General features: G+C 43.8%; 1 protein-coding gene across 1 annotated transcript in view; it reads left to right on the forward strand.

The window, feature by feature from the left end:
* The first annotated feature begins 10,944 nt into the window (after window positions 1-10,944).
* LOC122785675 (nck-associated protein 5-like) overlaps window positions 10,945-23,490 on the forward strand; it is a 115,213-nt gene continuing 102,667 nt past the window's right edge. Inside the window, exons 1-2 of the mRNA XM_044051582.1 lie at window positions 10,945-11,122; window positions 17,620-17,722. Of these exons, the coding sequence (XP_043907517.1) occupies window positions 10,992-11,122; window positions 17,620-17,722 (234 nt within the window). The 5' untranslated portion in view covers window positions 10,945-10,991. The remainder of the gene's footprint in view (window positions 11,123-17,619; window positions 17,723-23,490) is intronic.

The following is a 23,490-nucleotide window of genomic DNA, read 5'->3' on the forward strand; positions in this document are numbered from 1 at the left end:
CATATATTTTGGTTATATATATATATACTGTATATATGTTGTGTTTATGTGAATTTGACTCCTCTTTTCCTACTTTTTGGCAGATTAGACAGAAAACATTTGTGTTTTCTGAGTTTCTGACTCTTGAATGGTGTCTACATTGTAATCAAGAAAGTACAAGTTGCATTTTTACGGAAAAAAAAAAATCTTCAGACACATTTGAATATGCATTGAAATAAATACAATACTGTGCAAAGATGTGCCTTTTCAGCAGTGGTTTAATGACGTTTATAACAGTTTCTCAGTCTCTGTATTAGAACACAACCAGGAAACACAGGAAATATGTATGCAGTAGTAACATAACACAATTTTGCCCCTTATACTTAAATAATAACAGGATCCTGGCTCTTTTAACCTAAATTGAAAGGAGATAGACATTTGTTAAAGGGTGGTAAGACAGAGGAACAACAGGTCTGACCAGGCTTCGTAACCTCTGTAAATTTGGACTGTCTCACCCAAGTATTTAAAGCGACACGTTATTTCAAAGTGCTTTTTCCTACCTTTTTTTTTTTTTTTGGAGAAGTCTCATGATTCCCCCTTCATCATTAAGTATTAATTAATTATTAGTTAAGGTCAGTGACTGTGTCTAATTTATCAGTAAATCACACGGTGAAATAGTAATACACATGTTGGAAAAGATGGAGACACATAAAGACAACATTTTGAGTCCCTTATTGACACTGTCCAACATCATAACATCGTAATTTTGCAGCATTGAGAGACGTTTCCCTTTGAGACAATAATTTAGTCGTCGTCATGAAGTGTATTGTCCGTGTCAGATGTAATGCCAACATATTTCCCTCATAAAGGTCCACGCCTGGCAGGGTCACCCATCCTGGAAAGGTCAAGGGTTAGAGGACCAGACAAATGTGGACCGCCTCACCCCCTGAGGTAAAACAAAGGGTTAGCGTAGGGCTAACTACCCTAACGACGACGATAAGAATCCGAGAAAAAGCCGTCACGTGACCCCTGTTCTCGCTGTATTTGTGTACTCGTCCACTTTTGTTAAATACTGGTTTTTTTTGCTTCTATTTAGGAGGAGAGCTCCGCCACTGGCACCACAAAAGGAAAAGGACCGACTGAACAAAGTGGTGTGTGCGGCTGATGAAACGGCACATAAAATCCTTGCTGATTTTCATGCCGGCCCAACCGGGACACACCAAAACAAGACGAGCCATCTCGTGGAGCTTTTATTGGCTTGGGATGAGTGGGGTAAGTCATCGCTGCATACACAACGCTGAATGTTTGTGTCTTTCTGCGTTCCTTCAAAACAGTCAACAAAAGCACATGTGTTCATTTAAAACATTGTGCTGACAGGTCAAAGGTCAGGTCACATCATTCAAAAAGCCAGCACAGTACTCCCCCTTAAAGGTTTGTTTATTAGTGAATGAATGAAAAGTAATAACAATACATTCATCTGCATGACAAGGATATTTCGCAGTATTTTCACAGGTGACGCCTGAGTCGATGAATCAGATCCTGATCCCGGTCTCGCTGGAGATAAGAGGAAAGAAATAACACGATAGACTCCAGCTGCAGCTGCTATGAAACGCCCCAGAGTCGGACTTTATTTACAGTTTGGGGCTGAAAGAGCAGAATTCATTTGTTGTGACTGCTGTGCAGAGTCTTTGTGAGACTCACACTCACGCCCGCGCTGAGGTAATCAGCCACAACTGTGACTAATCAGCCACAACTGAAAACACCTGTGTGGCTGCACACTGCATCCACCGAGTGAGTCTAACATCGCACCAGCATCTTAGCATTTAAGATCTTATTCAGGAAACTGAACGTAAAACTAAATGAGAGAGTCAATTCTCAACTGTCAACACCCAAGTTTGCCACAAGGTGGCGCAACACTCACATCGAAGTGTCGGGGAAGTGACGAATGACCACGTTTGATCTCAAAAACAAGCATTTTCGCCCTAAACTTGTATCCTGTACTCCAGCAATCTGCTCTGTGTGTGATTGAGTTGTGTTCACTTTCACAGTATGTGTGTGTGTGTGTGTGTGTGTGGCAGGCTCAAACTGATTCCCATGAGGGCCACAGTAACTCAGTATGAGAAAGCGGATTAATGAACAAAAAGCGTCCTTGTCCGTCCGTCTCCGCCACGTAACAGGTCGGCCCAGTGAAACCTTTGATACTTTCCCACTGTTCCCATCTGTCTCCCATCGCTGCCTCTACCCCTGTGTCGTCTGTCCATTTCTGTCAATTACTGTTGTTGCTTTCATGTTTCACTGCGACTATCATGTGTAGTGTGGATATGTGTGTGTGTGTGTGTTCTTGTGTCTGTAGCTGTGTGAGGACCGACAATTGCAGCGTGGGGGAGTGAGGACATTTTGGTCTTCCCAGACAAGCCAGTGACACATCGTAACATCTGCGTTAATATCGACTCCCTATTTCTGGCTCCTTCCAAGATAGCAAGAAACTTGGGCGTCATGATTGATGACCTGTTGACCTTTGCAGATCATGATGCCTCTGTCGCCTGTTCAATATATAAGTAAAATCAGGCTACCCAGCTAGTACAGGCTTTGGTCATCTCCTGCCCTGCTAACAGGCCTCCCAACCTGTGCTTTGAAACCACTATAGATGGGCCAGAATGGGCACATGTCAGGCCTCTGTTCATTGAGCTCCACTGCCCCCACATCAAATTCAAATCACTGATGCTAGCCTACTAAGTGCTTCATGGGTCTGCTCTCCTAAAGGCTCCTGTTGCGACGTTCCACGCTGGTGGAATGACCTACCGAGCGCTACCAGAACAGGGTAGCACTGTCTATCTTCAAGAAGCTCTTGAAGACCCAGCTCTTCCAGGAGCATCTTCTGTCCTCGCACTTACTTCTCTCCTTCTGCACTTGGATCCACTTCTGCACTCTCATTCTATATCAGTCCACTGGTCCTATCTAGTGGATTTCTTTCTATGTAGCTTATTCTTCTGCTAAATGCTTAAATGTAAATGTTAAATGTGAGGACATTTTGGTTGGTCCTCACATCTTTAAAAAGGCTTTTTGAGGGTTAAGACCTGGTTTTAGGATTAGGCTAGGGAATGCATTCTGTCTTTGAAGATCCTCACTTTGTATGCTTTGCAAACATGTGTGTGTGTGTTTTCTTCTGTATTTTCAGCTGTGTGAGGACCAAATGTTCTATTAAACATATGGAGTGAGGACATTTTGGGAATGTGAGGACAGTGTAGCTGCTCCTCAAATCTTTAAAGGGCTTTTTGCGGGTTAAAACCTGGATTTGGGTTTGGGTTTGGGTTTAGGTTAGGGGCTAGGGTGTGTGTTCCAGGTTCCATTACCCATGTTGTGGGGACCCAAGTCTATTTACACAGGTTAGGGCCACATATGGTCATTATAATCCAGAAAGAACTCCGTTGCATTTCTCTGCATTTAATAATGTGGAATACAGTGCAATGCACGATTTGTTGTTTCAGCAATTCTATAATGACCATGAAAAAACGATTTCTCAATCTCTTTACTAGAATACAACAACCATGCAGTTTTTTCTCCCCCAAGAAATAACTGCCTCTACAAGCGTCAAGTGTCAAGTATTTAGTGTGACCTCCCCTTACACTTGAACAATAACAGAATTCTGTCTCTTTTAGACCTAAATGAAGTGGAAACCCTGTTAATGTCATTAGTAACACTTGTGTTTGTCCTTCTAAATGCTGTGATTATTATGTTCTATCTATAAAGGTCTTTTACTGCAGGTTTAGTCAAGATTTATTCAATATACCAGACCAACTGTGAATCATCACATCATTCAATCACCAAGGACAACAACACGGCTCGTGATGGTCTCAGACTTTCATATGTGTCAATATAGATGCCTTGCATTAACCAAATGTAATCAAATCTATATTTAATGAGTGTCCTTCTCCTCCTTTTTGACTCTGTCACTCTCTTTCCCTCCATTCATCTCTCCATCTCTCCCAGCTATCTCCCTCCTCAGGCCTCAGCAGTCCTCCATGTCCACGGCTGCCCAGATCCCAGGACATCAAAGGCTTCGTTGGACAGTTCAGGAAGGGTGATGGAAGAGGCACCAGGTTTTTTTATTTTTTTTGGGGGTTTAAGCTACAAAGGGTGACATGACAAGCTTCCACAAGTTCCCATGAGAGAGAGAGAGAGAGAGAGAGAGCTGGGCCCTTTTTGGGTGGATGTCCTCTGCAGCAGGATGGTTCTTCTCATCGTCCAGCTAGGACTGTCATCGGCTGGTGTTTGTGGTGGTTTGACACAAGCCCAGATTCTCCGTTTCAAAGACAAGGCCCACCTTCAGCTTGAAAGAGGAGCTTAATCACCACGGTAACTTGTCTGTGGGTCCCCCTCGACCCCACTCACTCCCTCACACACATACACTGTCCACAGGAAGAGGCCCTTTGAATCACAGAGAATAATGGCATAACAGCATGGATTGGATTTAAATGTACCTCACTGCTTTATTACCATTGAACATCAAAGTTCAGAGGTGGCTCCTCCTTGGCGCTTTCTTCTCCGTACTTCCTTAAAGGAAGAGTTCACGTATTGTAGAAAGTGTAATTTGCTTTCTATCAGAGAGTGAGATGAGTGAAAAGACAGCCCGGCTCCGTCGAAAGTGAGAAAAATACAGCCTTCAAGATGACTGATCGAGATGCTGTGTGTCTTTTCTTTAACGTGTGAGGAGAGAAAAGAAATGTAAAAACAATAATTTGTGGTTTCAGCTGTTGTGCGCTGGGAGTTAAATTACAAAAGGACTACTTATCATAGAAGAAATAGACAGTATAGATGTTGCTGACAGCTACTGTAAGTCATCCAGAGGAAAAAGAGCGCTTTTTACTGTAAGGTTTTTGTAGTTAATTAAAAAAAAATAAAAACTAAACTCAGATAAAACACACATGCAGAAGACGGTGGAGACCAAGACGGAGCGAGTAGAGATCTGTTGCTGTCCTCTGCCTTACAGTAAAGCAGTGGTTATCCAACGTTTATACCATCTTTTTTAAGTAACGCCAACATTATAACACTGTGGTGTAAATAGGCACAGCCACAGTTTGAGAACCATGGCAGTAGAGAATACAAAAATAAAGCGGCCGTGTAATTAAAGCAGTGATCTCTCAATTTAAAGGGCTGTAGCAATAAATCTCGCAGAAACTTTGCCAGCATCACACAACACTTTATCCCATCGCCACAAAGTGACTCATGTGTTTAGGCTATTTCTCTATGCCCCCGTCACCAAACAGGTTCATTAGGCGACACATAGGAATTTGACGATAGCTTTAAACATATGGTTCCGACAGCTCACATTGGCCTAAAGCACTGAATACCCTGGTAAATAAAAGTAAAACTAGCTGATTTGTCCAATGTTACCACTCAATTATGACAAATTTGAGTTAAAATAGGTTGTTCTTTTTATACTATTACAATTACTGATATGTTGCCTGTAAATGTGTTTTTGCGGATAACAAAGTGGCTAAACTGTAAAGTGGTTCATTCCAGCTGCAGTGTCGTATCCATCTGGATGATGACACATTCGCAAACGCTTATTAACAATATATACGGTTCACGGGCATTTCACACCCAGTCGCGCTGTGATTTATGAGGTGTGATAAGGCCCAACTAGTTATTCTCACTTGGCTCATCACACCTGTGTAGTGTATCCCTTGGATGACTATCTCAGTATAGTACATCCAAACCTTTCCACCCGTCACTTCAGGGCTTTGTTAAACTATGCGGTCCACCCAAGGCCAATCCACATGGTTCACGCCTTTACATTTATAGCACCCATAGAATCTTTGCGTCAGTGTGAAACCTCACACGTAGACTAATAGATAAGTCGCTGTATTCCCTGCAGGCAAACAGCACTTTAATGAATCTTCCATGTGTGTACTCCTTCATTTTTGTAACGAGTGTGTGTACTGTATGCGTTAGGCTCAAAAGGGTGAGAGTCTACTATCCTCCATCCTCGGCTAATTACAGGCCACTGATCTCGTCAGCTGTCACCGCCACACTCTTTTTACATGTCAATGACAGCCAAATGGGACCTCATATCCTTCCTCCGGCTCGCACAATGGTCCCATTGAGGACGTACGAGCACAGAAAAAAGAGACGGAGCGAGAAAGGATGCCACTCCTCGTCCCAGCTGGCGTTTGCACAGTGGCAGAGGGCACTCCTCCTCAGCCTTCACCTCTGAGTGCGCGGTCATCTTCTCCGTCGCCTCCGCCTTAATCTTCCCCACTCTCATGGGGACTCTCCTATTGTACTCGCCAACGACACTCTAACCCAGGGAGAGGAGATCAGCAGTGGTTGTTGCTTTGGTTTGTCTTTTTGTTTGAGGGGGGGGACTTGGCAAGATGCCTGGCCGTGGCAATGCTTACAAACACGAGGGGGTTTGTTTGACTCCCCCATCCTCTCACCTCAGGGAGTGAGTGTGGAAAAAACTTTGCATGAGACAGCCATAAGATATAAGACACGGAGATCAGTCCACGTCAGCAGATCACTCACCATAATTCAATGAAATTAAGTCAATCTGTATCATAAAGGCTTGGCAGGATTCCCAGCCTGATTTGTTCCTTTAAACGGGTTTAAATCATTTTTCGATTAAATATAAATTACCCTAAGACCTAACATGAGTCTACACAACAGTGTCAGAAGAGCAGCTGCAATTTATTACGACAATACATGTCTGACAAGACAAAGGGCTGACAGTGTCAAAGCTGGATCGCGCCCTCCTCTGGTTTCCCTGCTCTTCATTAGTGCGTCTAAATCTCCTCAGCTTGATCGCACATGGACTCAAAGTAGCTGACACGACTACATGAAATCTTTAACCGTGTGTATCGCACGTATGAGTGTCTCTCAAGTCCACGCTTACACACCCACACAGGGATAAGTTTTGAGGAGGCTGCTGAGCTCCCAGTGCAGCTGCATATAACATCCATGTGGCATTCCGACATGTCAGCGTCCCGTGGCCCTTTTCCTGCTTCTCGGCAGAGGTGTTTCAAGGCACTTTGGGGACTCCAAGCAGAAAGGATGTGTGTGTGTGTGTCTGAACCAGAAACTCCTCCCAAGACAAACTGACAAACTACCTTGTTATCATTAAATTAAATTGACAACCAACCAATTTTTCTGCTGCTACCAATTAAACACAAACAAATTAATTTAATCAGCGTAATACCTAGAATCTCACTCAATACTGTGTACTGCATTTTGTAACGAGGGAGACCGGAATCACTCTCGTCTGCACTGGGATCACGGTGAAAATGTGTTGTTTTACAATGTGAATCCATAGGTTTTCCAGACTGTGGCCGTTCAAAACCACAGTTTCTCAGTCCTGGTCTTGGGGACCCACTGACTTTAAAATCTGACTCGATTTTAAAAACGTGGGACACCACAGACGTGATGAACTCTGTAACCGATTTACAAAGCACAGACTAGATCCAGTCAAGACGCAGGACCACACACTTAATCAAACGATTTCAAAGAGGCTGATTTAAAGTGAATTTAAAATATAAACGGACGTGGAGGCGGACTGCCGGCGTCAACTTGGCTTGTACAAGTTATTGCAGGGCTCTGCTCACGCCCCAATCGCTGTTTGGTTGGAAATACATATGAATTGAAATCGTGAAGACTACGATTCATCTAATGGCGTCTGTTAATCCCGCACACTACAGGATAATTTGGCCATATAATCTGTTCAAATCGGCCTCATTCAAAATAGTCAGCTCATCAGCAAGCTCTGCAAATCCTGGTAAGGCCCTTGATTCAGGTGTGTTGGAGCAGGGAAACATCTAAAACCATGCAGGAACAGTGAGTCCACAGCACCAGGATTGAGAATCAAGACTTAAAACGTCCGATTTGTTTTCTTCCGTGTGGTTACTCGTGTTTCAGACCCACACCATCGCCTGGTGTTTCCATAAAACAGGTACAAACACCAAAGGAGCCATAAGTATTGCAGCAAGCAGCAGAGTTGTCTGCTTTTATGGCTGCTCTGGTCTTAACCACAATTGCAGCAGACAATCCAAAGGGAGGCATTACGCGTGAGTGATAAAGCAGACTAACACGTTTGGAAATAAGACGGGGCGATACTCTAACCCTCATTTATGTAATTGTGCATGTGTTTGTGTTTTTCCCTGTGTGCGTTTGTAATGAAAGCCTCACCACAATTGACCTGTTCACAATAAGAAGATTTTTTGCCTCATTTACTGTCAGTGCTGTGCTTCACGGTTGTTGCATCGTCCTAGATTAATAGTAATGTTTAATCAGATGCACATTACTATGTAACTAGCGTAAAATATTTCTTAATAAATGTTCATACAGCTATATACTATGTGGGGTACATCCACACGACTACATTTTCATTTATTTATGCTTACTGTGCACAATGCCTCAATCTGTACGTACAGTATACTAAGTCCATAGTCCGACTAAGGCAGTTGGACAACGTGCTTAGTCCGGGTATACAGTAGGTCTGACTCCGTCTCAGTAGGTGGCGTTGTATCTAGTAGTGTACTGTGTCAGTTTCCTGTTGACCTTTACGTCACAGAAAAACAAACAGTGAACGACGAGATGTTTCGTACCTGCTGTACATTAATCGCGAAAAGTGGTTCTTTTCTGTAGCTTTTCGCTCCTCCTACTTACGGGTCAAAGACCGGGGGGGAGGGAATTTTGGTGCATGCGCAAAACGCGAAGTCCGACTCTAGTCTGACTCAGTATACATGCGGGAGTTATCGGAGTAGCAATCGCATTATTCACGTGTGTTTGTCCAACTGAGACTAGCATTGATTTTAGTTGGATAAATGTGTTTACGTGACATCAAGTCCGACTAAAATTTAAACTTTTAACATGCATGTGAAGGCATGGAGTGTTTTAAAGTCCCCAAAATTGGGAAATTTAAATCCACTGCTGTGCTCTGACATTTCACCATTGTTGTTTCTCATGAGTAGAACTTTCTGAAACTACAGTCCACCCCCTGCAGGACAGAATAATTGCAGAGGTTGCAGTGTGAAGGCCTGACACCTTCATACATTTAAATGCTTTGACCTCTCTGATGGCTTCCCCCTTTTCTCTGACGCTCAACACCAATTGCTTCCTCTGTTCTCCTGCAGGGCTCTGACGTGCAACATAAAAGTGTTTAGACCCCGCGCCTGCAACAGTGCCGGATGTGCTGCAGGTCAAGACGAGTGTTCAAGTGTCATTTAGCCATTACCTCCCTGCTGCACTCTCTGAGAACCAACATGTGTTCACATTGATGTACAGTATGGACTAAAATGTGATCCTCGAGCCTTTTTAGATCCCAGAAAGTAATAGTTTGTGTAAAATACTTTTCTTGTTTATTGTGCATATGGAAAGTTTCTGCATGAATAATGATGGTTTTACCAAAACTGTTTATCAGGTAAAATTGAAATTCTTGTGTATATTAGATTAAGAGAATGAATCACAAGCTTCCAGTTCAGCAATCAAATGATTTCCATTATCAAATGCTGACTGAAAATCATGTGTTCAGACACATATACTGTAATTACCCTTCTCTTTCATAACATCAGGCGCCAATTTGCTTTTTTGGTAATCCCGTTAGCTCCCGACATTTACTGTAGAACTGGATGTCAACGCTTAAAGGACAACTTGGGATCGCGCCATACAGCTTTTGTTGTTAAAAACCTGATTTAAAATGACTCTTTGTGTGATTTATGAAATCATTCATCTCGCAGCTCCAACACAGCTCAGAAGTCTGGCAATGCCGTCGGCCCACTCAGCCCCGCTCTGGCTCTCTGTGCTAACAATGTTGCGATGCAGTGAGCTTAGACGGGAAGAATGTGACAACAGAATGGAATTACAGAGGGAAATAATTGCATTTGAGGTCACAAAGAATGGAACAGCGATGGGCTGAAGTGGAGCATTTGTTCACAGTAGTTGTGGACGTCCAACAGTGGGTAGCACTGAAGGGTGCTGTCATCCGAGGCTTCAAACTAAGAAACTTGAATTTATACTTTTAATTTTAAATAAATGCATTCCACGTTCATGCAAAGTGCAAAAAAAAAAAAAAATGCAACGTTAACTACGTATGACATCAGGTTGAGTTGACACCCATGCATCTTCACGGGGATGGATGGCACCGAGGAATGCAGCGTGCCGAGGAGTGCCCCCGTGCGAGGGCCAATGGAAAGCAGAACGCCTGTGGCTCGCGGCAGGCATAAAGAAGTCCACTTGGCAGTAAAGCTGTGAGTCATGTGCCTCCATTTAAACGAGAAGGTAAGAAAGGAGAGAGAGACAGAAAGAAGGGGAGGGAGAGAAGTATACAGGCTGAGCTAAGAGGTTGGAGACTCTGCCAAGCCAAGACACTTGAGGAATGCAGCAGCAGCTCTCGCTTTGCAGTAATACCATTACAGTTACTGCTGTCTGAGTCAGGAAAACAACTCTTCTAGTCCAGTCAGCAAGTCTTAGAGCCAGTTCAGACACATGGCAGGTAACAGGATAAGATTGGGGGGGGTTCTAACAGAGAGAGATATCAATAACCAAAGCCTGATCTTGGACTGTGTCCAGGGCAACAGATTCCAAGAATAGCTTGTACTTTTTTGTTTGTTATGCCTCCACCAAGCGTGCACCCACGTGTCTGCAAATTGTTGCTTCTCTGCACATAGCTGCACGTTAGTTAGGAGCAGGTATTACAGACGCAGGTGAGCACTGTCTCGTCTTGTCGGCGTCGGTGTCGTTGTGTGTGTGTGTGTGTGTTGTGACTCCCTCTCAGCTCCTGCAGTTAGTTAATAAACACAGGCTTGTCAACAGCTGCTGGTGATGTCATGTGGAACTTCTTCTCACTCTTCTTATCCACTCGCCCCACCCCGCCTCTCTAACTCCCTCCACCTCTCTCCCCTCTCTATTTACAAGTCTTTACTGGGTTTAGCTGCAGACTTCCAGCACTGGCAGCAGCAACAGGTAGTGTGTGTGTGTGGCGTCCCTCCCACCCCTGCAACAGAGGGATTTAAAACAATATGTTATCAGCTGCCCTCAAAGGAAATTCCACATCATCACGTTGTCTTCCTAACAAAAACACCTCTGAAGGACCTGGAGCTCCAGTGCTGGCTACGAACCTGCTGAGTGGAGGAGATGCAGCTGGTGCAGAGTAAGTTTGGATCGTCACTTGAGTGTCTTTTGACGTTGTTGTCACTTTGCGTGAATGACATGATGCGAGTGCTGCCGGCGAATACTCATTTAGCAGTTTTGTCATTGACTTTTCACAGTGTATGCTACATACTGCTGCTGTACACACAGCCAACACCTGCAAACGACAAAATAGAGTAACAAGTATTGATATTAGCTCATTAAATTAGCTTAATTAACAGCTGCCTCCCATTCAAACAGGTGTAGCCACTTAATTATTCACCAGCTAATGAACTCTTAGCTTATACAGAGAACACAAAAAGGAAAATGTCAAATACAGAAGGTAGTTATTGTGTTTCTTGTTGACACCATGCTAACCTCATTCATTTCACATTAACATGTTAGCTTATTTAACTCTTCACAGCAGCTTAGCTTGTAGCATTTACTTAATATTTCCAAGCTAATTTAGCTAAACAGCTTATTATTGTAAGCTAGGTATCCTGTAGCCATGTTGCCATTCAGCTAGGTGTAATAAAGAGTTGTGATCTTGACAAACAACAAATGATTCCATTCTCAAGTGTGAGAATTGCAGCTGTTGTATTTTTAAAGAGCAGACTGCACAAAGTGTTGGGTCTTTGTTTTGTTTTTGTTTAAAAGGAAATGAAACACAAGGGAGAGGAAATTGTTGATTTTCCTGTAGGAAAATGATGTGTAGTAATAATACACAGGAAAATGTCTGCATAGATGGACTCATTGTTGTCTCTTAAGCTGTCAGAAAACCTGTGTGTGTTCCGTTTGCACAGCACTCCCATACCAAAGAGAGAGCGAGCGAGGGCACGGTTGTGTATTTTGATAATGGTTGGAAAAATCTTCTGCCCTCGCTTGGCTTGCTGCATCACCTCTGAACCTTTGGAGTTTGTTATTTTTCTCACAAACGTTATCATGAGAGAGTTCAGGGGAGAGAAACTGTCCACTGGTTTGTAGTGAAGGGTCCCATTACAGGAAGTTCAGTTGATTTTTTTTCCCCCCAGGATGTATATTAAAGCATCCTACGCATCTGGTGGGAAAAGAGCAGGGGATTGCAGGGACTCCCCTCCAGAACTGTATGACATCATTGTGGTCTTTTTCTTTTTCTCCCCAACCAGACCTCCAACCCTTCCTTCTTTTCTTTTCTTTTTTTTCTACCAAATTCTCTGCTGACTGAACAAGATTTAGTAAGCTGCCCAGACAAGTTCCGGCGCTGTCTTTATCATTGCAAAATGTATGAGAATGTTTGCAGACGATTTCCACTTTGTGTTCATGCACATGAGTTCAGTTAGGAAGTCATTTAAATGTCCGCAAACATCCGAGAACCAGTCTTTTCAGTTTTGTCAGCCGCACCTCCGAGGGCTGCGAACAAGAATCCAAGTCAAATATTGATGCTATATTTATTCTCCTGCATGCGAAATGTGTCACTCACGAAAACTATGCTGACCTGGAGCGTCAGGTGACGGGAGCAAATGAAAGTGTAGGCGATTAAAAATGCAGAGGGACGTGTCACGTAGTTAATTGTCTCCTTATTGCAAACATGTGTGGTGAGATTTAAAAATGCCTCATGGCACTTCGGCATGTCGCACAGCTTTGTGAGAACAAAACAAGGAATAATCAAGTTTATCTGTTGCGAAAGTTGCGTTGTTTTCTTTAATTGATAAAGTAGTCGTCATAAAACGACTGCAGGCAGTTAATGAGAACAAATATGCCACGCTATTGTTGGCTTCATCTTCTTAAATGCAAGCTTTACTGCTTTTCTCTGTTTTATGTCGCCCTTAATTGACCAATGTTGTGTTTTAACCCGTGTAAAAGCCTAATCTACGACTGCAGCTAATTGAAATGATGGTATTTCTAATGAAACAAAGTGATGATTACACAGCTATAAGGCACCAATGACAGCTGCATCCTTTCTCAAGTGTGTTTGAAGGACACACTGCTGCTGTTTAATCAGCAATGTATAGTCTGTCCTTGGGTTTTTATAATCACAGTGGCACTGGTAACTAAACAGAAAAGCAAACTACCATGTAGCGACAGCCAGGCTTGCTGACAAAGCTGCTGTTTTTCCCCCCGTGCACTTTAATCTGATGCTTTTCGAGCACGATACCTTACACGCAAAGCCTCTGTCATTATACAACAAGTGCATACTTTTTCCCCCCTAATAATCTGGTTTAAATGCCAGAAAGATGCACCAGCTCACGTCACGCAGCATGATCTAAAAAGCGATAGAGGGGGGAAAAGACACACACATGTTCTGACTAGCCTTGATTAATGTGATTAAAATAATAGCATTCCCCAACAAGAACACAGCCACTGTTGCTTTAGGGAGCATCGTGTTGGCGTGGAACCCGCTTGTCTTGTGGCAACAGCGTTCATTTTAAAGCGACTGTTATGCTGACCTATTAGCCTTGACAGTAGGCCTTTCATTTTCACATCCATGTGACACATAGTTAAATGCTAAAAGTGTTGTGATTACAAGCACGGCATAAACATTGGTACACTATGGCAGCGGCCGTGAGCAAACACTGTAAAAATTCACAAGAAAAAAAAACATAACGTTCAGTCTTAATGACTGGTTTGCTGACAGAATTAAAAAAAAAGAAGAAAAAAGACTGGTGTAAAGTATGGCTTATTGTTCCAGGGTTCTCAGACACAGTAATTCCATGTTAGACCGTGCAGGGGCTACAGTTGGCACTGCCCACCGTGCGGGGACACATGCAGAGGCAGGATGAGACAAGCTGCCGGCCAGCAGAGGGACTCAAAACATCCGATCAGCATACACCATCTGTGCCTGCGAGAATACAGATGGACCTCGCTCGACGCACATTAAACCCCACATCAGACACTTGCATGCTTCAATTTTCTCCTCAATGAATGGAAAGTAATAGCAGCCCCACCCCTCCCAACGTCCCCTCCTACTTCCTTCAGTGTAGCAGGGCAAATTAAAAGCAAGGCTTGAACGTATAATCTTCCCGGTTATTCGGTCTTCTCACTGGACGTGGTAATCTGTGTGAATCATTCAGAAAAAAAAAGAACTGAGCTGTGTACTGTGTGTGTGCAGAGCTGGAGGGGGGGGATGCCTCGGCTTTGACCTCATTTTCATTCTCCCGTTCATTCATGAACACAAAATGAATTGGTGCAAAAGGGGGTGCACCGATCAATGTCCAAACCCCCACCACCGTCCATTTTTTTCAGCCCGTGCATTTCCTGGCATTGCTCTTTTTTTGGGGAGGGTATTGATCACAGAGTTACTTTTTAGCCAGAGGGGGCTTTCCTTTCTGAAGCCACTGTGTGTTCCAAACATTTGTAATAGATGTGAACGCTAATTGGAACCTTGTGCAAAATGCACAAGGTTTGGAATGTTTGGCTCTCCGTCGCTCATTCTTTTCCACCAGATGACCATTTAAATATTTGCCCCAGCACTTATTGTACGTACTGTAATTTGTAACTTATGACTAAACCCCGGTTTGTTTGTTATTTTACAAAGAAACTAATTCACAGTGGGTTATTTATGTGGACAGATCAGACAGAGTTCTTTTACTGCACTCGAGTGAAAGGTTTGCTTTTAATGAGTAAAGGGCCAAAGTTCAGGCACTTGATATCTCTGTTTGAACTTACCGTGACAACAATTTCTTACTTGTGGCGACTCTTTGCACAGTGCGAAAATGAGAATATGTGTGGGTGAATGGCTGACTGTATTGGGTACAAAGGCCAGTATTGTCACTTGTCCCTGAGAGTAACACACTTTGTGAGTCAAAAAGCCGGCGTGTGGAGCAACAGTGTGTCTTTAGCAAGACCCCACTACCTACTGTATGTAGCCAGATTATTCTGACATGAGTGTGCGAATAAAAAGGCTGCGATTGCAATAAATGCACAGCTGCCTAATTTGTCTCAGCTTACAAAAGGAACAGTATCAAATCCGAGAGCCATGACGATCCATATTCATGGACAATCTGGGCTTATTATCATCATTTATCCATGAGGCTCACAGTCTGTTTTCGGGCACAGAAATCTCTCAATGGGTTTAAGTGTTATCATTAAGCTGTTATCCTCTCACATTATCCTCTGTTGTAGTTTTGGAGCTGTCTGGGGCTCTGTGACCTCAGCTGGGTCCTCCCTTGTTCCTGGAGCAGATGTTAAAAAAGAGAGTGTAACCCCCCATACACGCACATGCACGCACACACACATAACCATCCTGCCGTGCCTCCTCCCTTCACCCTGGCATCTAATTAGGCCTACAACACAAAGACTCCCAGATGTCAGCGTCCTCCTGGCCTCCTTTGATTATATCCTTTCCACCCCACTGGCTGGCTTGCTGACAGGCTGGATGGCCGGCTGGGGGCCGTGTGGGCTATAGGCGTCGACGCGTGTCACCCCTCGTAGGTCAACACTGGACCGGTTTAACATATCAGTAATTGCTTTTGGTGTAAATCACATAGAAAAGGGGAATGAGGGAGGACAGAGTTGCAGATTTTGCACTGGGAGTGTCATAAACACAGGGTACCAGGGGCATTTATTTTTGTAACAGGATGTTTACTTCCTGAGAAAATGTTGCATTGTATGAGGAAATGGCATAATTTGGATTAGTCACCGAACCAGTATTACGACAACTAGAGCACACAGAATGATGCATGGACTGTCAGGAAGTTTGTCAGGTGATGGAGCTGCTTTTTTTTTTCCGCTTTCAACAGCTATCACATTTCGTCCCTGTGCTCTGACTCAGTTTATACCGAACACATACAGTACATTAAAATATGTAAGAGAACCAAATTTCAGCACCTGAAGGCACAAAGAAGTGAAGAGAGTTTCATGTGTCACAGAAAATCATCTGAGCCACAGAAATGCTTAGCTCTGCAAAAGTGTAAACCAAGGCCCCTGACAGAGTTTCTGTTTTTCGTAACTGACCCAAAACCATTGCCCCGATGCGGTTAATGTAAGCTCCGCCCAGTTTCCCTGATGCTCCGCTCATTTTACCTGGTTACAGCATGTGCGTTGTAATCGACTGTTATATAAAGTCCAGCTTAACAGAACCTGACGAGTACATTACAGAGGCAGGCGTTTTATTACAGGCCTTTATCTGAACGTCCCCGATATCTCGCTCCTAATGTGTTTGCTTAGTTGCGATCATTTCCCATCCACCTACTACCTCAGCCCTCACACTTTTTATTTCTACCCCAAGGAAAATGCTGTGACTGGTTTTATCACTGAGGCACGTGGGTAATAATCAGGCATAATGCTGTAATCCATTTTAATCATTTATTCTCAATTTCCTACAATTGCGTCCCCCCAATCTCTGCATCCAAGGAAAGCCGTGGGCTTTACTTCCTCCTCTAATCTCCCAACGGAAAGGGACCAAACTGAAATGTAATCTAAACATAGACCAGACTGTTTCATCTGATGCAAGACAGTTGCGCAATTAGTCACTCCAAAGCGAGAGAGAGAGCGAGAGAGAGCAGGAGTCTGATGTTTCAGTGTCATTAAAGACATTGCCTTTCACATCCTGTTCACTGATTAGACAACTTCCTTTAACTGCAGATAGCTCAAGGGTATTTTGAAATGGGGCAGGAGGGGAGTACATTTTACAACGCCAGGCGTGGATGAAAACGCCGCGGCTGATCCCACATGCAATCTGACGCTTTGTGTCAATACGTTTATTTGGGTTTTTTTTGCATTTGGCAGATTGGCGGCGGACGGAACATGTGAGTTTGATGTGTGGCGACGTTTGAAACGCATGCCGTCATGCTGCTGAAACATGATGAAACAAGACGTCTTGTACAAAATTGTCTTTGGGACACTGTTTGGAAAGTGCGGTTGCATAAGTAGTACCAAAAAAAAAGAAAAAGAAAAATGGAATTGGGATTGACAAAATCTAGCCCTATTTTGCTCAGGTTTGCTCTCAAACTGTCATTTTTATAAGGTGAACCCGCTGTATCTCTCTAGTTAGTAATTATACAAGCTGTGTTGCACGGACGAGTTCCCTGACCCCTGGGGTGTCCATCATCCGACCTTTGACCCCCTGTCCTCACCAGCGAGGAAGTGTTATGCTCACCCTGTGCACGGCCACAGTGACTCTGTGCACCACTGGCTCTTTGTAAAGGAGCAGTGTGCGTGAAGGGAAGTGTTTATCTTATGCCGTGGCCTCTGTCAGGCCAGGTCCAACTGGTTCCCAGCATAGTTTCGAGAGGGCAAGTAAAACAAAACAAGACGCTCAGGGAGTTTGGGATTGGGCTGGAGGGCGGAGTTCCTGGGTGCAGTTGCGATCCTATAGTCCCATCAGGCCCGAGGTGAGGTCCACCGTTACTAGAAAGGCAAGTCACTGCTGCACCTGCTGTTCTGTGTGTGACTTGGACTCTGGTCTCTTTTGCGAGAGGTGAAAGCTCTTCTCACTGCGGAAACGTGACCTGCCGGACATGACTCTGTTCTTGTTTACTTTCTCCCTCCCTCTTCCTCCTCCGTGCCCCACTCCTCCCCCCTTTTCACCCCTCCCTCCAGGGCTTCCCAGGTGTGTGGATTGCTGCGGGGCAAAGGGGCCATGAACAGGCACCTGCAGAGCAGAGCGCAGTTAAAGAGATTGTCTCTCGACAGCAGCCTGCCGGTAAGTCAATCCCTGAGCACTATCGCTCTGTCTTAGACTGGTTACTTTAGGGGCTTGAACTTGCTTTATATGTGATTTCTTTCTGCTTTGCTGGTGATGCAGTGTATTTCTATTCAAGATTCTGTGGATGGACTAATTTGCCTTGTCCTGTAATAAATGCACAACTCTGCTCATGTTATCTATCCATTCTATAAAAAGGTGTACTTTCCCTTGTAAATATTTCTCAGGAAATGACCACATGTTGAGCGTGGATACATTATGTTTTCAGTCTTATCAATAAGACCGAAATGTAAACTCACTTAAGTGCATGCACACATTAAATAGTCAAAGGCAGAGACGAGAAACAGCCTCCCATTGATTTTGCTGGTCAAACACGTGATTGACAGACTTATCTCTCCGGCCCCGGCTTTGTGAATCACAGGCATGGAAACTTGTTTAGGCTCAGGGTTAACTGAAGGTGAATCTGCATCTGAATCTGAATGCCGCCGTACAGCGCCTGCAGTGTTGTGTCTGCAGGCGGGACACTGTACGGCGGTGAATGGAGAGGCTTAAAAATAGCATTTTGATGTACAGGAAATGCTGAGGTCATCAGAGGAACACGGTGAAGACTGCGGGGACGATTAGAGCTTGAATCGTGAATCATGTGTTGTTTATGGAGCACTCTGTTAGTGACTATGCAGCTTTAATGAAACTGCAACATGTCAACTTACTTTATTGACTTGACCTGACTTCATGACCTCCTGACCTACCCCCAGAAAGCCCCCCAGTGAACTTTTCTTTTTTTCTTGTGGCTCTAATTTCTGTGAATAGCCTTGTTTACCATTATAATGATCTGCAATTCTGCAACTTTAGATGCTGAAAATATAATAATTAAAAGTATTATTTGGTTACTACATAGATAGATTACATTTACATCTCATCATGTTTCTAAAGGAGTATAAACGTATATGTACCTACCCTACTCCTATTACACACAACTCTGTTTATACACTACTTTATTCGATCACAAAATATTTACATATTTACAGTATTTTATACAATGTACAATCACAAGAATATGTCTGGCTTTAAGCACGTCCATTTACATTACCGCCCTGGATTAAACTGCAATAGTTGCTGATTATTTTTGATGATTAACTAATTACATAGCTGTTGCGGGTTGGGACGCACCGAAATGAAAATTGTTGACACAAAAAGAAATTCTTATGCTATTATTATTTTATCTAATTTAGTTTTTATGGATGAGACTGCGTGTACATACCTCACTACAGTCCTTTACAGAACATACCAGACAACGAGGGTGCATGCCCCCTCATCTGGTGCAGACATACGAGCCCTGGATCATTTCTCTACACGCTGCTTTATCCCCACGTCCCCGCGATGGAGACAGACTCTTAAGAGCACACTTTCCATTGTCTCCTCTTTGTGTAGAAGACACTTCAGTGCTGCAATTAAGGGAATAACGTCTGCCACAGGTGCAGCTGATCTCTTTAGTTAGCTGCTCAAAGGAGGCGAGAAGAGGGAGAGAGAGGGAGAGAGAGGGAGAGAGAGAGAGGGAGAGGGAGAGAATGTTCTCTGGTGTGAAGTTTGTGCAAAGAGACTTTCCAGCATTTAATAGGCTGCTGTTCCACCGTGTACTCACATCATGTTTTACCGTTTTATTGGTGTTCCAGAATGATCTTGGACAGACTTTTGCACAACATCCCATTGTTTTGGTGTTTAAACAATGGGATGTTTTTCGGTGGCCGAATTTTGGTTGCATCTCTAGTTGTGTCATAGAAGCACTGTCTGCTGCAGATATCTCAGAGGATCTAAAGAAAAGCAGCCATGGAAATGGAAATGGCTCTCGTTTGTAACTGACAGACCATCAAAATTAAATCAAGATGTTGAATTTTCGTATGGGATGCGGGATGAAAAACCCCGTTAGACTGCCAGTCATTTTCCTGCTGTATGAGTGAGTCACTTGGATCCTCTCGGAGAGACAAGACACTCCTTCAGTTATAATTTATTCACAGTGGTTTAGCTTTGTGAATATGTAACTGCTGTTTCCCAGTGCAGGATCAGTCATTGATGACGGGTTTTTCTCGTCCAAAGACCGAGTGAGTCGTAAAGACCGAGTGTGTGATGTGAGATGTGCTCAATTGCTTTAATTGGAAAAAAAATGGTAACCTTATTTGCTGTGAGTGTCAAAGTAGGTCATGTTTGTGATATGGATTTGTGGTTCAACATGCTCACATTTGTCCTCTTAACTACCCATGCGTGCGGCATTTCTTTTCCCACATTTGCACATTTCCCGGCCGTCTTTCCTCCTCTCTCCACTTTCGTCCGCCGTTTGTCTTCATCTGGACTTTCTCCTCCTCTTTGGTATTCTCAATAAAGTCTGTCTCTTTGTCTCACTTTATCTTTTTCCTCTCCCTTTCCACTCATTCCTCCCTTAATGATTTATTCGCACTCGGGGCACCAGGAGCAGAAGGATGCTGGGTTGTTGTAATAATAGCGGGACATGAGGACTGCCAAGAGCAGTTTTGGTACAAATCCAGCATAGATTTGCCGGTGGTGTGCAGATTTGATTCCGCGCACATTCACACAGTGGTTTGGGTGCGCATGCACAAATCTGAAGTTGATGTTAGAAGTTTGTTGGTTCAAGTGAAATGCTGAATATGTGTCTCAATGCTGGTGCGGCATTGATGATAAGTGGATCTTCAGCCTGTGATGAAAGCCAGATCCGACTTCAAAAGAAGCATTTGTTGTTTTCAACATCATTTTAAATTATTGAAACATCTCTGAACCATTGTGTGTTAATTAAGACGCATGTTTTTTTTGTTTTTTTTGCTGCTTATTCAACATATTTGTGGCTAAATGAGCCTTTTTGTTTTGCTGAAAGTCACGGATTCTGAGGCCAGCGAGTTTGCGTCCGTGTCTACACCATGGCTCTTATCCGTTCTTGTGCTGATGAGGATGGCCCTCATGGCCCCGTTAGCCCTGGCACAGATAAGCCCACTGTCCTATAAACACTCCTTTTCCTGAGAGGATATGAGCCTCTGATACATTTATTTTTTCAGGCATCTGAGAAAACACACGAGACCAGTTTCTGACATTCCATCACATGGCAGGCTTCCCTGTCGGAGTTTTTAACTCTGCGAATGAGTCCTGCCCCGTTGTCTGATTTTTACATATTCTTTGTTACCACCCTTTTTTTTCGAGAGTGCACGCAAAAAAAGGTGTTTTGTTGTTTTTACACATTTTTGAAATTCCATATGCTTTGCGGTTCGTTAAAGTGATGAACAAGACAGATTGTCCTCTGGGAGGCCCGTGACAGATTTTCACTTCATACGAGCATGACAAGCCCAAGACAAAATACCATATGTCAGCTGAGGAGCAGGTAAAATATTTATGTCTGCTCCTCTTTGGGTGGATTACAAGGACCCAGCTTCATACAAAGCGTCTATCAATTGTCTATGGGTAATTTAGTGAACACAGAGCTTGAATGTCAGCCTGGACCCCCATCTCACACATGCATATTGCATCAGCATATGTTTACTGAATGTATGCAGGCTAGGTTCGAGGGAATCTTCCTGAGTTTGTTGAAGCTGCTTAAAAACCACAGGGTTCATCCATATAAATAATTAGCTGTAAGTCTGTGAATTGTAGTTGTGCATTTCATTACTTCGGTGACGGGAAGTAGGTTAGTTTGGGGTATTATATCTGAATCGGGGTATGTCGAGAAATGCCTCAGAGTAGCAGCAGATGCAGCCGTACTCGTGAGTAACTGGGACATCGTTTGCATTACATAACTCCTGTGTTGCTGGGCTGATTCTGTGCCACTATTTATTTTTATCATTTGATGCTTGCCTCCGGATGAGACTCTCCTCGTCATACAGGGATGTGCACAGCGAGCCCGATGGCCGTGGACGGCGCGTGAGCTGCCGCGCTGCTGCTGCTGCTGCCAGCCGGCTTTAACTAGGTCACCACACGCAGCAGCCCTGTCGGGGGGGGGTTCATCCTGCACAGCAGAGGCTATCACCTCAAAAATTTCATCTTAAGATACTTCCGCGTTGGCTGTCATAGTCTAGCCTGGCACAGGAGATGTAGAGTTTTGTCACCAGTGCGACCCTGACCTTTAAGCACACAGCTTGCAGCAGTCAGCCCTTAAAAGAACATTAAATTGCAAAGCAAGATACTGAAACTATCGCTATGTTGAGATTGCCAAATCCGATTCAAATCTGATTTGACGGTACACATTTATAACTGCAAGTATCTTGCATCTGAATGCGAGCGCCTTCTCAAACACTAATACCTTCTTGCATGCGTCATCCACAACAATATAAGACATCAGATTTGTGAGACCACTTGTATATGCAAGATAAGATAAGATGCACTTCTATTGATCCCCCCCTCCACCACTGAAGAGATTCAGTGAGTGAATGAGTGAGTTTTCACTGACGTCAACTCTCAGCATTTGTGCCGCTCGGAGACAGCGCATGAATGTTTCTGCATGGATTCTGATATAACCATAGCGGTGGTGTATGTCACATTATGTCCACACACACACACACACACACACACACACACACACATCGGGCAAATCACACATTGGAATTGCGATCAGATATTAGTTTCCTGATTTGAGACACTTTGAGTCATTTCAGCCTCGTAATCTAAACTTAGCCTGTGAAACATGGCAACCTGAGGTATGAAAATAGTCCGGTCCAACAGTGATTGGTCGGGAGCACACCCGTGAAGTAATACTCAACAACTTTAACATCCATAAACTGGTGCGAGCATAACCTTATTTTGTCTTTCAAACTTTATTCCCTGCCAACATTTGTAATGTGTGCAGTGGTGCAATCATGCTCAGAGATAAGTGATAACAAGAGACCAGCATTGAAAACACTCTGCAGGGGAGGGTTAATAATCAAATGCCCCACATTACCGATTAAATGCCTGCTGCATGGTTGTGAGTTGTGTTGAATTAACAGCATGTGGTAGTGCTTTGCTGTTTATCTCTGAAGTATTTGGGGTTTAGCTAAATCCCCCCTGGCTTTTGTCAAAACCTCCTTTGCCTATAAAGTGTTTTACGCACTGGTTTGCTGCCACGCTGCTATTTCATCCTGCAACTTGTCTCTCTGGCCCAGTCGCCACTGGCAAAAGTAAGACCATTAACTTGTCCCAGAAACAAACCTCCTTAAGAACAGACAAATTAGTTTGGTTTGGGCTAAATTTAAGTGCAAATGAATTAGACTATATTCCCCACATGGAGTGTGTTTGGGAAGAATGCATTTCCGCAAACTCCCCCACACCCCCCGCCCCACACCGCCCATTACACCTCGTTATTACAACTCCAATGGAGACGTAAAACGAAGCAAAGGAAAAGGCTCGGAAAGAAATGCTCACTCCATTCTGATTGGCTCCCAAATGGAGAAGTTTGATATTATTGCTGAGCAGCTCAAACTAATTGAGTGTAATTATACAGTAGAAATCCACAGACAATGCCATCCTCAGCATGGGCCCCCGTTCTCACGCCATTTGTCTTACGGGATGCCAATTTTGGGGGGGGCGAGTGCTCACACAGCGTGTCAACTTGATTTTTGAGTAACTGTCGCAAAAGTGTGCTCCCTAAGCCGAGACTGATTAGTCCATTTGGGTGGCAGCCACTTATGTAAAAAGACTGAGACTCTTCTCGGAGCGGGCCTGGACATTTTCTCGCGGAGCACTCCTCCTCTCGCACTAATCTGGAGTCTTTAAATGAAAGTTTCTCAGCAGGAGTG

The sequence above is a fragment of the Solea senegalensis genome, linkage group LG2 (assembly GCF_019176455.1).
Source record: "Solea senegalensis isolate Sse05_10M linkage group LG2, IFAPA_SoseM_1, whole genome shotgun sequence".
NCBI classification, from domain to species: Eukaryota; Metazoa; Chordata; class Actinopteri; order Pleuronectiformes; family Soleidae; genus Solea; species Solea senegalensis.